The 17712-nt window shown below is 36.0% G+C and overlaps 1 protein-coding gene across 1 annotated transcript; it reads right to left on the bottom strand.

The window, feature by feature from the left end:
- Window positions 1-6610: 6610 nt before the first annotated feature.
- LOC145983539 (UDP-glucosyltransferase 2-like) lies at window positions 6611-17418 on the bottom strand (the record flags this gene model as incomplete). The annotated part of the gene is made up of 2 exons (XM_083116615.1): window positions 16705-17418; window positions 6611-6836 (listed from the first exon to the last, which is right to left on the bottom strand). Coding segments are annotated over exons 1-2 (940 nt in total), but the record flags the coding sequence as incomplete, so codon positions are not given.
- Window positions 17419-17712: the final 294 nt, after the last annotated feature.

Here is a 17712-nt window from a genome sequence, read left to right as displayed (position 1 = left end):
ATTATAGCTTCTCTTGAGTTCTTTGTCTGAAACTCACGGCCAATAATCACAACTTGATGTCTTCTCTGACACAATGCTTCACAAATACTTCTCAAAATAGCTTCTGCTTGCTTTTACGCAGTTTTTATACCTCATAAGCAAAACTGACGCCTTCTCTGATTGGTTGAAATAAAATCAACGCGTTTTCTAATTGGATGAGATAAAACCGACGCGTTTTCTGATTGGTGGAAATAAAAACGACACATTTTCTGATTGGTTGAAATATTCTTAACATTAGTTCATTCAAAAACCTAATAGTTATTATCCAAATGCATTAACAAATACACCCTGAAAATAGTTTGAAATATTATACACACCTTAGAACTTTGTAATATCGAATGTGAAATAGAAAACGCAATAAATAGAAAATTTAATACAAAGATTTAAAAAATCTCTTTGTAAGTCCAAATTGCAACAAAAATGTTGCCTGAATAGTTAAAATTGTGTTATTAGAATAAAAAATTACATAAACTTGTGAAATAATAAATTAAAAATTGATAAAATGTCTTTGTGAGTAAAATATAACAAACAAAATGTTTTCTGAATAGATGAAATTGGTTATTTGAGTAATAATAAGCCTAAACTTGTAAAATAAAAGGGTAGAACTTGACAAAACATACTTTTGCATCCAAAATATAATTGAAAACTTTCTTGAATTGACGAAACACACTTCGTGTGTACAAAGTTTAATTCAAAACACATTTAAAATGTGTTATTTGAGTAAACTTAGAGAATAATCCTGTAAACTTGGAAAATATATCTGTGTGTGTGTGTGTGTGTGTGTGTGTGTGTGTGCAAAATGTAATAAAAAACCACGTTCAAATCGTGTTATTTGAGTAAATATTAGGCTATACTTGTGAAATAAACAGATAAAAATTGAAAGCTCACACTTTGTGTGTCGAAAATATAACTAAAAGTCTTTCCTAAACAGATAGAATTGTGTTATTTGAGTAAAAAAATAGGCATAAACTTGTAAATAATGAATTAAAAGTTGAAAAAATCTCTTTGTAAATACAAAATATCCTGAATAGATGAAATTGTGTTATTTGAGTAATAATAAGCCTAAACTTGTGAAATAAACAAATAGAAGTTGAGAACACACACTTAGTGTGTCGAAAATGTAACTACAAGTCTTTCCTGAACAGATTGAATTGTGTTATTTTGGTAATAATAAGCCTAAACTTGTGAAATAAACAGATAGCAGTTGAGAACTAAAAGTCTTTCCTGAACAGATTGAATTGTATTATTTTGGTAATAATAAGCCTAAACTTGTGAAATAAACAGATAGAAGTTGAAAAAACACACTTCGTGTGTCGAAAATATAACTAAAAGTCTTTCCTGAATAGTATAAATAGTGTTATTTCGGTAAAAATAAGCCTAAACTTGTGAAATAAACAGATAGAAGTTGAAAAAACACACTTTGTGTGTCGAAAATATAACTAAAAGTCTTTCCTGAATAGTATAAATAGTGTTATTTTGGTAAAAATAGGTATAAAATTGTAAAATAATAAGTTAAAAGTTGAAAAAAATGTCTTTGTGAATCCAAAATTTAATGAAAAAATGTTGCCTGAATAGTATAAATAGTGTTATTTTGGTAAAAATTGACATAAAATTGTAAAATAATAAGTTAAAAGTTGAAAAAAAATGTCTTTGTGAATCCAAAATTAATGAAAAAATGTTGCCTGAATAGTATAAATAGTGTTATTTTGGTAAAAATTAACATAAAGTTGTAAAATAATAAATTAAAAATTGAAAAAATGTCTTTGTGAATCCAAAATTTAATGAAAAAATGTTGCCTGAATAGTATAAATAGTGTTATTTTGGCAAAAATTAACATAAAGTTGTAAAATAATTAGTTAAAAGTTGAAAAAATATCTTTGTGAGTCCAAAATTTAATAAAAAATGTTGCCTGAATAGTATAAATAGTGTTATTTTGGTAAAAAATTAACATAAAGTTGTAAAATAATAAGTTAAAATTTGAAAAAAATGTCTTTGTGAGTCCAAAATTTAATAAAAAATGTTGCCTGAACAGCTGGAATTGTGTTATTTGAGTAATAATAAGCCTAATAAACAGATAGAAGATGAGAACACACACTTAGTGTGTCGAAAATGTAACTAAAAGTCTTTCCTGAATAGTACAAATAGTGTTATTTTTGTAAAAACGTAATATCAATTTGTAAAATAATAAGTTAAAAGTTGAAAAAATGTCTTTGTGAGTCCAAAATTTAATAAAAAATGTTGCCTGAATAGTACAAATAGTGTTATTTAGGTTAAAAATAGGTATAAAATTGTAAAATAATAAGTTAAACAGTTGTAAAAATATCTTTGTGAGTCCAAAATTTAATAAAAAATGTTGCCTGAATAGTATAAATAGTGTTATTTTGGTAAAAATTAACATAAAATTGTAGAATAATAAATTAAAAGTTGAAAAAATGTCTTTGCGAGTCCAAAATTTAATAAAGAATGTTACCTGAATAGTACAAATAGTGTTATTTTTGTAAAAATAAGGATAAGCTGTGAAAATGTTTGACATAAAGTCAAAGTTTGGTAAAAAATAAACTCAAAATTAAGTTAAATAGCACACAGTAACATACATTTACTACCTAAATCAATAATCAAAGGGTCCTAGGTTCGTTACCCCGTGATAAAAGCAAATGGTGAAAACTGTAGGCCCCGTCCCTGATAGCTCTCCTTTCTTCATAGTACAGATAAAAAAACCTGCGCTAAAGCGTCCTGTGCCTTGGGGCAACCCTGAGCGGAATATTAATTGGCGGCGGAAACCAGTTCTACAAGCGACGCATAGCTTCAGAGATTTGACCCTTGCTGCGCATTCCAGACATCCTTTGTTGTCTGGTTGAATCCCTCCCCTGCCCTACAGTATTGCATAGCTTTCCCCTGTTATTGCGTACTGGTTAACCTTGGAAAAACCGGTTCTGAAAACCTACCGACGCGTTCTCTGATTGGTGAATCAGGTTCCTTCTTTGTTCTGACGTTCTGACGTCATTTGACCTTGAACGCACACTCCCCAAATTCCTTTCTCCTCTACCTGCGCGGAGTTCAGATTCGGAGACAGTATTCTGTCTAGCTTGTGAGACCACCGTCTTTCATACCATAATAACATACATTATTATATACATTGTACACTAGAACCATTTATTACCGTTGCATATCGCGGGTTCGAGTACCTGGACCGGCCCCAATCGTAATTGGACCTGTACCTACAGCCATTACCACCGTTCATAGCGGTTCATAAACCATAAACTCTTATTTTCAATATTATAAACATTAATATTATCGATTTATACATTACATACTTTGCAGAAATCATATGCATAGCGTTTAGTACCTCTAATTACCTTCTATATACATATTTTTCATAAAATAAATAATTATATATTTATAAAAGTTATAAACATGCAAATACATAAATGTAAAGTACTCTAAGTACATGCTAATTACTTCTAAGTACATGCGAATTAATTAAAACCAGTGCAAATTAGTTCTAAGTACGTGCAAATAAACTGCGAATATTAAACGCCCGAGGGCAGGCCTTGGCGTAGATATCAACTACTGAGACAAGAGGCGAGAACAGGAGGGAAGGCGATATGACATATAAGCAGAGGAGAAGAAGGCGAGAGAATTAACGATTGGGGGGGGGGGAGAATTGTTAAATAACAAAACCTCCATTTCAACGAACTGAGAAGTGGAGAAAAATTTGATATTCCTTATAAATATGAAAATTACATTCATATTTTTAGTGGTATAATCGCAGGTAGAATCAAAGATATTACGTGGCAGATTTTATCTCGCTCTGGACTGCGTCAAAAGGCATTTCGCACCGATCTAATACATTCTCCAATTCATTTTAAAATATTATTGAATGGATCATGTCGATATTTTGATCAATGCATCAATTCTTGACGCCGAGACCATATTTTCTACAAGTACATATCTGAAGTCTCGTCTCCTTTCTCTTCTCTCCTCAACCTTCTTCTCTCGCCTTCTTCTCCTCTGCTTATATGTCATATCGCCTTCCCTCCTGTTCTCGCCTCTTGTCTCAATCCAATTTTTCTCCACTCCTCTTATCTCCTCTCCTGTCTTCTCCTCTTTCCTCCATTTTCCTCATCTCTCCTCGCATCTTTTCCCTTTCTCATCAATAATTCTCCTATCCACATCTGTCCTATCTTTTCTTCCCTCATTTACTTTTCCTCTCCCCCTTTCGCTCTCTCTTTTCTCCTCTCATTTGTTGTCCCTTTTCGTTTCACCTCTCCTCTTTTCCCTTGTGGAGACTCATCAGCGATGAAATACTAGAAAATCGATTTTCTATCTTTGAGAAAGTATTTTTTATTTGCGACACATGTAATAGTGATATTTGTTTTTACAGTTTTATAAAATAATACTTGGTTTTATTCCTTTCGCGTATTTCATAATTATCTATTGTGCATATGGCAACCCTGAAATTGAGCAACCCTGAACTCTACACGCAACCCACCAGCGCCTTAAGTAATTTGGGTTGCCTAGTTTAAAATATCGTTGTCCTAAAACTTTTGAGAGACACTGTACATACATGGAAATTTTCAGCTCCTCAGCGATGTGTGAATTGTTTTTGTAAATCTTTTCTTTGAGGTAACCTTACCAACAATAGTCCCAATCTGGCAGGTCATGGGTGCGTGGCGGATTCACAAGTTTTGAAATAATTTTCAACGACATGTGCCCTATACTCGCGGGTCCATATTGTACAATGCTACTACAGGTCTCTCCACGAAAACAGCCCAGTGAAGGTCGGAGCTTCCCCTTTCCTCCTCCACAACCCTGCTCCTCCAGAGTTGTCACACTTCTACTGAGCTGCTCAGCCAACACTTCGCGCGATGTACGTACGTGCGGTTGATTTCGTCGGATGAAATTGTTGCTTATTGGCAACACTCTAGGTGTGTGGCGTGGCATGACTGGACTGTTTTCTTGGCGAGAGCTCTAACATTGCATCATTTATACTCTGTTCCAGGAATCTCTGGTGCGAGCGAACGAAAGCAAGTGTCTGCGCACATACTGTAGTGACTTGAGAGGAACGACATCGTGTGGAGCTCGCAAGAGACTGCAGTTACCAGCCTTTCCAACAGCATGTACTGCTTCGCTCCGCCCACTCGGTTTCTGCTCATCTCCACCGTTATATGGGACCTTGCTATAGAAATTTCCGGCATAATATTGTAGATAAGCTTTCTTCCTACAGACATAGGCGGAGCTTATTCACCCTTTTTCGTGCTGAGTATTGGCCATTCCAAATTCATACGTTTCCTCTGCTCTAGTATCTAACTTTATAAAGTTAGATACAAATCATTAGGGACATTGAATTTTCGCGATGCGCGAAATCGCGAAATGTGACAAAAAGATGCAATTTTGAACATTCTGCACGTAACTACACCCCAATGATAAAATATGTAATGCGAAATGTGTGCTTTTCCACGAAATGAACGCTTTTTCGCGAAATAACCGTGAAATATCATCAAATTACGTAGAAAACACGCAAAAACCTGCAATCGAGGTTGTGCTCGCAAACTGTCGATTTGTAGCGATACGTTTGCCTAAAGTTTCCTACCACTTGCAGCTGAAGAACGTTTTCTCTTCGATCACATCAGGAAGACGCTGCAAATTGGGATTTCCCATGCACATAATCTCAGTTTGAAAACGTTGCTCCCAGGCAAGCTGCATTCCTTTCTTCCCTCGAATGTCTACTCAACTTCCAGTTTCATTGAACTTGCTAGCTGTAGCAGCGATAAGATTAGTCTGTTCCCGCACATCAAGGGAAACAATGGTGTCATTTGTGTTCAGTCATGAATGAATTTTGTTTATTATCATGGGATTTTCAACATGTGTTTGGGTATGTGCAGTAGTGATTATTTTATTTGTTGGACAGCAAGGATATCCTTTAAATACATACAATGAATAAATCACTTGAGATATGCAATTTAGAAATGAAGTGATTTTGTGTTGATGTTTTCTTTTTGGTTGGACAGCTAAGTACTTGTGCATGTGTACAGTATATAAAAATGAAGTAGTTTATCAATTTATAGCTCTTTTGATGTTGTTTCCTCTCATAATGAAAAAGTGTGTGCCATTTTTTTTCACCGCTGGTATATACCGCTGATCTAACATTTTATTTACCGCTCTCCTCAGTTTTTATTTACCATAAATTTGTCTCCCTACAAATCATGTTTAGATTTTGAATTGGAACTTTGTAGACGATTCACATATTTGCAGACAGTGATATGTCAAAATAAAATTTTGGTTTTCTGCCCAAGTAAATCAGAATTACTTCCATCGAATTAGACAAATTATTTCATCTGCATTAAAGCAACTCTGTAATCTATGCATTAGTGTGTGGCAGAAGAGTTGTAGACATTCGCGATTCTTTAAAGATTCTCCATAATCAGTTGCTACCCTAAGTGCCGAGGTCACCGCACGCTACTGTGTATAGCAATAGAACATAGGTTCTATTCCTGACACAATATATTACACTTTCATTAAAAAATTTCAACTCTTGTATAAACCGTTAAAATAACAAATCGTCTCTTACCCAGCAGATCTTGTTGCGGTGCCCACTTCACAGTCTTCACATTTCGAGCGAAATGGCACTCAAAAGAACTGGACTTCTTCCATATAACTCTCTGGGGGAGCCTGGAGAGGGCTGTGCAGAACTTCTTCTCCAAATCTTGGAGCAAATCATTATCTGGAAGAATTGTTCCGAAGGACACGTAAACAAAACCATTGTCACCGGATCCATCAACAAATCTTTCCAAATCCTAGAATTGACAGAATAGACTTACATTAGAATAGTGGTTCCCAAAGTGTGCGCCGCGGCGCCCTGAGGTTGTTCAAAAAATGTACTTATTTAGTACTTTTCTTTTACAAATAAAATGTTTCTGAATTTGAAATGTGTGTATATTTTTTAACTTAAGGCAAGCAACCTAACCACATTAACTGAGCGTTGCAAGTGTTAGATAGGCCTAGATTCTGACTTGGGCGGCGCGGAAAAATTTTGAAACGCTAAGGGCGCCGTGAACGAAAAAATTTCGAAATCCTTACGTTAGAAGATTTCCTTCTGAAATTTTATCTTATCTACTCGCTTTTAAACTCGTAATTTTCTGAGCTATTGGTCAACGATAGGGTTGCTGTCCCTACGTCCCGTATTTTCCTGGATGGTATCATTCATCCTGGTGTCCCAAAAAGTTTGTTCGTGATGCGGTAATGTCCAGAAATTGCTTGGTAAAGCAGAAATCATTCACACCAGGCCTGTACCCAGGACGGGGCCAAGGTGGCCATGCCCCCCACCTCGAACCATGAAATATTTTGATGCAAACCTACAAAAAAAAAATCATGGATAACTTTTAAGATTTTGCAAGAATTTAGATTTTCTTCTTTTATAAATGAATGGGTTATCTCCAGAGAGAAGCAAACTCCAGAAGTCTGCAGTCTACTAGATTTAGTAATTTTAGTTTTATAACCATTTATGCGAAGCTACTAAATGTTCCTATTTGGTCGGGACAGTTCACCATATTTACTCGCTGTATTACTTTTTCGAACTGCAGTCTTGATGAGAAAAATGTCCTCTTTTTTATGGTTAATTCACATTCAGACATGTTCTTCATTATAAGGATAAATCCATAGCCTTGGTGGTCACATTCAGGGTACGAATTCCCATTGCGGAAGGGGGATCTCCCACCTTCGCACCAATGATCTTGTTCTATTAAAAAATTTCCCCCATTAACATTTTCCGAGGGTAAGATATTGTGTTATAACTAGATCTCGCATTTTAGGTTTTTAACCTTTTTTTCCCGTTACAGATATGTAAGAAATAATAAGTTATGTCAACGTTTGATTAAAAAACGCAACAGCTGATGAAGTTTTATAGTGCCTAAAAAAAACCATTTCGCATGTTAGAACCTATTTTAGGTTTTTGCGCCTATTTCAAGCTTTTTTTTAGGTTTTTATATACAGGGCTAGCATAAATGATTCATTCGTTTTGAAAAGGCTATATTTTCAAAAGTATTACACGTACACACATGAAAGATATATGAAAAGAACCACAAACTCACCAAGTTTATACACCCTCTACAAATGTTCGATATGTGCCCCTTTGGTTACGCGACACACGTCCAGACGATACTCGAGCTCATTCCATACATTTTGTAGCATAGTCCTGTCAATGGTCTGCACTGCAGCACTGATGCGTTCTTTGAGCTCGACTAAGGATTGCGGTAGTGGGGGTACGTAAACAAGGTCCTTAACGTACCCCCACAGGAAGATGTCATGACAATTGAAAGAGATTCGCCAAAGGTGAACGTTTTCTGTGCAGTGTCACAAAGAAAGATGTATGGGCCGTTTTTCTTCGCTGAGCAAACTGTGACCGGTAAATGTTACCTGGATATGTTGCAGTTGTGGTTGTTCCCCCAACTCAGTGCTGACTTCAGGGATTTTGTCTTCCAACAAGACGGGGCACACCCTCATTGGAACATCCCAGTTCGTGACTACCTAAACGATGAACTTCCGCATCGCTGGATTGGGCGTATTTGTGAGGATGACCTAGCTTTGTTCCCCTGCCTCCCAGATCTCCTGATTTAACACCCTGCGACTTCTTCCTGTGGGGGTACGTTAAGGACCTTGTTTACGTACCCCCACTACCGCAATCCTTAGTCGAGCTCAAAGAACGCATCAGAGCTGCAGTGCAGACCATTGACAGGACTATGCTACAAAATGTATGGAATGAGCTCGAGTATCGTCTGGACGTGTGTCGCGTAACCAAAGGGGCACATATCGAACATTTGTAGAGGGTGTATAAACTTGGTGAGTTTGTGGTTCTTTTCATATATCTTTCATGTGTGTACGTGTAATACTTTTGAAAATATAGCCTTTTCAAAACGAATGAATCATTTATGCTAGCCCTGTATTTTTAAAGGTTTTACAGAATTTTTATGTCACACAGAGGCATTTGCTTTGATTGGTCACGAATAAATTCAATGACGAACGTGTTTGAAACGTACTCTCTGTCGATTTCCCTTCCTCCAAGTCCATGGTGATTTTTCAAAGTTCTAAACAAAGCAAAATGTCTGGTTCCACTGTTACCTGTACAATCCGAAGTGGTCTGATCTGTGTGGTCTTGCTCACTTTCACGTCACTTCGATGCTTTGTGGCATTCACGCCTTCCAAACTAACATATCAGCATTGAAGTTTGCACCACTGACTACGCTTTTGTTAAAGATTATTTTCAGCATATAAGATGATCCTCACAGACAAAATTGCGGAGTTTGACTGTGGATAACATGGAAAAAGATTGTTGCCTAACTATACGGCGAAGAGAGGATTTTATTAGCAAATTTCAAATGGTAAGTTCTGCCATTGCCGTAGGGTTAGACAACACACACAACGTTATGCAAGATAGTGCGTATTTCAGGATATAGGTGACTATACCTAATCAGCATTTTTCAGGAATTTTGAACTATTTTTAGTTTTTATGAACCTATTTCAGGTTTTATCGGGGCCAACTTAATATTTTTAGGACCTAGTTTAGAATTTTTAGAACCTATTTTAAGGTTTTTAGAACCTATTTTAGGATTTTTAGAGCCTATTTTAGGAATCTAAAGGCACACTTTTTAGAACCTAAAAATCCGAAGACTAGTTATAACAACAAAGATAAGCAATTAGTTTGGACTTCAAACATACTTTACTAAGAATAACATCATAAACACATACAAAGAAGGAATGACAAAGAATTATGTCTGCCTGTGTGTGAATGTTACATACATCTTTTGTTCTCTCTCTCTCTCTCTCTATTTTTAGGGCTGCTAACAGCATGGGGTAAAATCGTACTTCTACAGTCATAGATCGTAACGTTATATAAATGTATTTGAAGTTGAAATTTTGTTGTGGACTAACGTCAAAACAAAATAAACCAACAGTGGATTTTTATATTCAAAATTATAATAATCTATAGAACTGTGTTTTGTAGTTGAGATTTTTAATTACAATATTTATACACTAAAGACTCTATTAGTAAATAATCAAAGCACAGGTACCTAACATCAACGGTTTATAAACGTTTCCGGAATACGTTGAGCGGTCAGCTTCCAGTATAGATTTATTGAGATACAATAACATTTCACAATAACTCTTTGTACCGTACACATTTTTTTGTAACTAAGGGAGCCTACTACACTTGGCATGAAACTACCTACCCTTCTTTTATTTATTTCTAATTTTTTTGTTACTATTCCTTGTTACTATATATTTTTAATTTCATCGCTCTAGGTGTTTACTTCCTCGACGTGCTTAATAAATTCACTGAACACTAGACACACTAATCAATGAACACACTGAAGCACTAAACACATGAAGGGGTTTAGGGGGAGTAAAAATCTTGATGGTGACTAAAATCCAGTTGTATGTCTTCTATCTCCCTTTAGTTCCGCCGATCCTGTCTCTCTTCCATAGAGATATGTAAATATTCTAACATGTATCCTGTAGTAACCTTTAGTACTTTCACAGCTCCCGATAGAACTTTTCTTTTCAAACGAACACGACTTTGCCTCTTAACAGTTAGCAATAAATTGGATTCCTTTCCAATAAAACTTCTAATCGCAACGTAGTAATGACTACGGCTCGGAAAGTTAACTATGCACTAAAAAAACGCAAAATATGCATGCAAATATGCACTTTAAAAACCCGTTTAATTTACAAATGCTGTATATTACAAACTATGAAAAATTACATGCCAGGCAATGAATATACCGTATCGTACCCAAGGTATTGGGTAAGAAGTATAAAGTCTTAGCATAGCAGGTAGCAGAGATAGGAATGCTGAATAAGTAATCAGACAAAGGTCGGGTGATTGACTTGGAAGGCGTATGTGGCATGAGTGTTGGAATTCTCAGGAGGTGTGATCACTTGTCGAGAATACGAGAGAGAGTAAGGTCTGCGGATTGTGAGAGAGAAGCAAAGTGGAGAACGATTATTGGACGATGGTGTGTGATTGAATCGATGTCTGACAGGGAGGTCAGACAAGTGACATTTGAGAGGACAAGTGTAGGAACAATCTTCATCTATTTGTAAGGCAAGTAATATCCTTTCCTAAACCAATCCATATCGGTTCAGTCATGGAGAGTGTAAAACCCATATCTAACCTAAGTTAATTTCTATCGCCATTCCTTTAAATGTAACCTCTTGCATTTATCACATTTAGGCCAAACGAGTGATAACCATCTGAGAGATGAATGAGAAATAACTACATCACCCAATTCAATCTAGAGGTTCTTGGTTCGATCCCAAACGCAGCATGGGAGTTGCGTTACGATACATTATTCTGAATGCTCATTCGCTACACAGATTTTTTTCAATTAATATGGTTCTGCATTAAATGAAACACAATACATTACAGATCAAGATCATGATTGCATTTGATAACAGCATGATGTCTCAAATTTTCGAACTTAAAACTATTTCTGTTTTCAGCTAGAATAGTCTTATATTCAGAAAACACACGTTCCACTGCGCAAGATACAAGTAGACTGTATTTTAGGGCAACAAAGTCGGCACATCAAGTTCCAGATCATCTACACATTGTCCATTTGTATGCAGAATTTTGCAAACTTTCACCATTGTTGCATACCCACTGTTCTTTTTCAATAATGCATCCAATTTCTGTACATACACAGAATCTTCAACCTGGGAGAGGCCCTCTCTAACATCTTCTATAATTTTGATGCTTGTTTGAAGTTGTTGAAAGAAGAAAGACAGAGAAAAGATAAAAAAAGGAGAAGAGAAGCTAGGAGAAGATAAATAAATACAGTATATGCTCGGTGTTGGTTGTGGGTACAAAAATATGCACAACATCAACTTATTTTCATACAAATATGCACCTGCATATGAAATATGCATTTTTAGTTAAAAATCCTTAAATATGCATTTGCATATACAATATGCAAAATGCATAATTATCCGAGCCCTAGTAATGACACTAAACTTCACAATTGTAGTCTCAACAGTATTCCATTTAGTTTCATTTAGACTTGTTCCAAAATGGTTTGTTAAATTTGCACACCGGAGTGCAAAAACTGAGTTCATATACCGACGCGGATCTTACTCGTATCAACGCGCGGTTTGCACTGTTTTATCCGCAACTCACATCAACCGTCCCCCAGAAAGAAACGTTAACAGGTTTTACTGCCTTTTCCCCCCCAGCGAGGGCGGGCCAATTTTGTAGGGGTTCGTCAAGATCGGTTACAAGTTAAGATTTTAAAATTATAGCAAATTGGACTAGTAAGAAATGGAGCCGTAGCTGCCAAGGTGGTTGTCATTGTCACCTTAGGCATTAATTTGCTAGTTTATAAATGTAGCAAATTAATTTGTGTATATATGTTTATAAATATATATAAATGAAATAATTTATTAATGATATTAATTAATTAATTTATAATTGACATATTTCACGTATATATATATATATATATATATATATATATATATATATATATATAATCAAGGTTTCGGGCTTGGGCACCCCCTCAAAAAAAACCTGGGTAAGGGCCTGATTCAGACTACACTTTCATGAACGTTATTTCTGTTTAAATGCGTGTATGTAACTTTAAAATGCTACTTACACAATTTAGCTGTGAATTGCTAATTATGGCAGTTTCGGTGTACAGTCCATAATAATAATGCGTGGATACATGCTACTTTGTCAGGTCTCGTCGCCTTACAATATGCTTCCGGTCATCGGTGTCTTGGATTTTTACTTGCAAAATACGGCAACCCTAGCTAAAGATTGTCTTATTCTATTTTACAATTACAAATTGGACATATCTCATTTTTCTTATTTTCTGTTACAATGGATCTGAGCGTATCAAGAAATTTACTAAGAGACACTGGCTCGACGAGTGCCTCATTACTTTACGGCGAACAAGACTTCAGCGGAATGAATTATATTAAATGATTCCTATAGATTTTTATCGTGATTCATGCTCTGTGCTATTCATCCAAATTAGTAAGATTTTGTTCAAAAACATATTTCTCAACTTTTCTGCTCAGAAAGAAAAAAAATGGGTGCATGCGAAGAATTTCCTTATTAACTGCTGTTCTCTGACAACGCTTGGGTGTACTATTATGAACAATGTTATTTATTTCTATCTTTAATCGTAGACAGTAAGTAGTACGTTTGAAAAAAAATCCTCAGGTGTAGCGATAGAAATGTGGGAAAACCTGAACTTTAGTTATTAATAACCTGAAAATTATTTTGATATTAGCTTCCTTTACTCTCATTGGCTGATATAATGAAGAATAATTTGCCGGAACACGATATGTAATAAAGAATATAAAAAAAAATATTACTTAAATTTTTTAGTACAATTTGTATGCAAGGTAAGTGGTCTAAAAGATAGGAAGAGCTACATAAGCTATCTGTTCATAATGTTAGAATCATTGCCGAGTATCATCCTGTTCTGATTTTTTGTAGATAACTGTAAAATTAATGAGAGGGGTAAACGTACTTTACAGGATGACCACACCTCTTCGGAGAAAAGTAATCTGAGGGATTTATTTCAACGTGTAAAATTTTGCATTAAAATATAAATTCCAAAAATGACGAATCAAGGAGAGAGATACGGCTCCAATACAACACTTTGCTGTCAAATCGAAATAAATATCTTTATAATCTGATGCACTTTCAGAAAACCACGCAGTTTAGTAAACCGAATTCATGTGTTTGTCAGGAGTCCCGGGATCGAACAAAAATATTAGAATGTTAGCTTGATATAACTTTGAGCCGGCCCGTGGCGGAATGGTTAGCAAATCGCGCTACTACGCCAGGGGTCCCGGGCTCGAATCCCGGCCTGGGCATGGATGTTTGCGAGTGTCCATTCATTAATTTTATCATAACATCACTCATCCCCATCTTTGCAATTTAGCCAAAGTGGCACAAGAAGCTATGTAAAATAAAGCAAATCAATCAATCAATCAATCAATCATGTATTTGTCCACAGACCCGCACACAAAAAAAGCTCAGGACTCTAGGAAAATAAATGGCATGTCATTACTAGAAGAAAGTCGATTTTTTTAATGCCAGGAAAGAAATCCCCACAATCACCACAAACCACAACGAAACTATATGTAACATAATGGTGATATATAACATGGCACGTACAGTGTACCCACTGGAATAAATGGGTACACGATTCGTGTTCTGGACTCTCAACGATGAACTGCATTTCTACATTTGTAGTGTGTGTAAATAAATGATCATTCAATCTTTACAGATATTTCCCAGCTGCAACAGTTACTTAGATATTTTGATATCCATGTCGAGATTTCGTTTACTTAACTCAAGATCTGATATATTATATATGTATAAAATGATTGTGTCTCTAATTAAAGATTCTTTTATCAGAGAACTTAACATTCTACTGTGCTGTCGTTGAAACATGTTATTTCTCAATTTTGGAAATAACTGTTCGACTTGGGTTCCCTGTTGTGCAATTAGGAGACTAGTTGATGAAACCTAGCCATTTACAAGCGTTTCGAATTGTTTTTATACTTCCGATTGCAATAAAAATTTTCAGAAATGAATGTGAAGTAAGATAAAAGATCCCTTGACAAGCTAATATATCAAAATCTTAACGCAGGTCCCGGAAGTTGAGGACCGAAAAAATATGAGAAAAAGACCCTTCAAAATACCGTTAAAATTGAAAAAAAGGACCGAAAAAATAAGAAAAAACCCTACAAAATATGTTGTTTCTCTGATCATATTTCTTCGCATGTTCCAGTCTGTTCTCAGGCATCACATGCTTTCAAAACACATACATTGACCAACATTAATCAAAAATGTATAAAAGATAAACGTTTTTTTCTCGTAAGACGTACTTGAAGAAAGTTTTCGAAAACACGCTGTTTAATTTTAATGAAAGTTACTCACCTTACTCCGCATTGCAGTATACCAGCAAGGTCATCATCAGGTGCTCTGGTGTGAACGACCGACGATTCTCCAACAGAACACTTGGAGAAACTTCTCTCTACATCTGCCGATGTCAAGGGAAGGTTTTCATGGAATCGTTTTTCTGCAGAAACTTTTGTTTCACACAGTTTACAGAATAGAATTTTTCCATCAGTTGAAAACACATCGTCTCCGAAATCGGATACAACGTGTCGTAAGAAACATGACTTCAATGGTTTAACCTTAGGCATCTTGAAGAGCATTGAAACAAGTGGCCTTGTAGAACTGTCTCCCTGCTAACTCTCCCACTAACATGGCTGCCAAAGAGCAAGGAATAATTTCTTACAGTTGGCACTCTCCGCTGCCTGCTTCGCGCCTAGTATTGCCAACATAGGCGCCGACTCCATGGGCCTTGAGGGGGGGGGGGTGCTCGAGCCCCCCAAATAATTTGGCTTAAGACAATCTAATGTATTATTTTGCTTATCTTGTAAAGTTTACTCTGAATTGTGCCACATGAACTTAACTTTAAATACACATTTGAAATGTTCTAGACCATCAACTTTGGGGGGCTGAGACCGCTAAACCATCAACTTTGGGGAGGCTATGATCAGAGGCAGCAAAAGACATGACTTATTACTATATACTAAGTATATAGTAATACGAGATCATTGATTTTTATTTTATGAAAACTATGTAAATAGAAGGTAATTAGAGGTACTCAATGTTATGCATATGACTTTATGTTCATTACTGCAAAGTATGTAATGTATGAAACGATAATATTAATGTTTATAATATTGAAAATAAGATTTTATGGTTTATGAATCGCTATGAATGTTGGTAATGCTATTGACTGAAGTTCCAATTACGATTTTGGACGGTTCCGTTACTCGAACCCGCGATAAGTACTCGTAATAATTATAGTGTACTAAGGAATAATGTAATATGGTAGGAAAGAAGGTGGATCGGGATGCCAGACAGAAGACTGCCTCGAAATGTGAACTCTTCACAGGTTGACGACAAAGGAATTTAGGGAATGTGCGATGAAGGTCAAATGACGTTAGAACGTCAGAACAAAGAAAGAACCCGATTGACCAATCAGAAAACGCGTCGGTAGATTTTGAGAACCGGTTTCTCCACTGTTAACCAGAACGCAAGAACAGAGGAAAGGTATGCAATGGAAGGGATTGAACCAGACAACAAAGGGGAATGAGCGGTCAAGGTCAAATCAACTGCGCATCGCTTGTTGAACCGGTTTCCGCCGCCAATTAATATTCCGTTCAGGCTTGCACTCAGGGAACTGAATGCTGTAGCAACGTTTTAGGATAGAGCGTTGCGTGTTAGAATATACAAAATGAGAAACGAGAATTTTGTGACATCGCAATTTTAATATAAACCTTATTCAACTGATTGATTGATAGATTTGGTTTATTTTGCATTGGTTTTACATCACTTTTGGCTAATCGCGAAGATACAGTCATAAAGAACAACCAAGTCCAGGCCGGAATTAAACCTCAGAACCCCAGGTACACCTTACTCAAGTTTGGCAGCAGCCTCGTCTACATTACTGCGTTATAACTTATCAGACAGAAATAAGTTTTACTTTAAATTTCCACTTGCCTATTCCATTACAACCCGAGTCTTTTAAGAATTTTTCATTCTATTAAAATCGGATAAAATTCACTGATACATACCTCAGGCAGTGGTAGAGGCTCCCTGCAATGCATTCCTCCAACATGAATCGTCCTCGAAAATTTGGGGCGAATTGAACTGGTGCTGATCTCTGAGTTGACTAAAATCAGGCTGACATTCTTCATCACATCCTCAACACGTGGTACTTCAGTTTCGAAGTATTGCCTCAGAAGGGAATCGATGGTTGGTAAGCACAGCCAATACCAATGGAGATTATACACAGCTGTGTACAGAGTGTTGACTGTTCTTTGAAAGAGAGTCATTCTCTCTGCATGTGGAAGGAATAAGTTGGGGTTGTATGAGTGGGAGAAGTAGTCGCCGGTGAGGGTGTTATGGTAAGGCCACAATGAAGGGACAAGAGACACGTACGGGACATTTTGATTGTGAAGAAGACCAAATGAGCACTCCATGCCGAAACTTGAGCTAATAACGAGATCGTACGTGTCATCAATTATGGGGATTATTTTTGATTTCATGTGAAATAGTTCCTTGCAAATATTCACAAGGCAGTAATTATTAATGATAATGGATTCATACAGTAGTCTTCTTTTTTGTCTTGTAAGCAATGGATCAGGAAATAGTTTCTCTCTTTTCTTGGATAATGCCTCTAGTGTCACTTCCTTAATGTTGGGATGTGTTTTCTTAAATGGCATAATGTTTATCATAACAATTTGGTGATCTTTCTCAGCCAAAGCTGTAATTATGGGTTCATACATATTGAAATGGCTTTGTGTAGTCGAAGGCATTAACACAAGTATTTTTTCTGACATGCAAATCATCAGGACGTGTGATAATACCAGGAAGGATATCGTCATATGCATCCAAACCCTGCAAAAGGCAGTATTAGAAATGGTATCAAATTGGTCTTTGTCATAAAATTATTTTCCGCACCATGAAAAGAGAGTTATGAAAAATTGAACAAACACTTATTACAAATTGACTGCTTTCCATACTTAAATTGGAAATTACTTCAATGAATTCTTTATTTCAAGCCCATTTTACTCAAAATT

This window comes from Lepisma saccharinum, unplaced genomic scaffold (assembly GCF_977018435.1).
Source record: "Lepisma saccharinum unplaced genomic scaffold, izLepSacc3.1 HAP1_SCAFFOLD_1197, whole genome shotgun sequence".
In the NCBI taxonomy this organism is placed as follows: domain Eukaryota; kingdom Metazoa; phylum Arthropoda; class Insecta; order Zygentoma; family Lepismatidae; genus Lepisma; species Lepisma saccharinum.
This window is presented reverse-complemented; position numbering and strand designations above follow the sequence as displayed.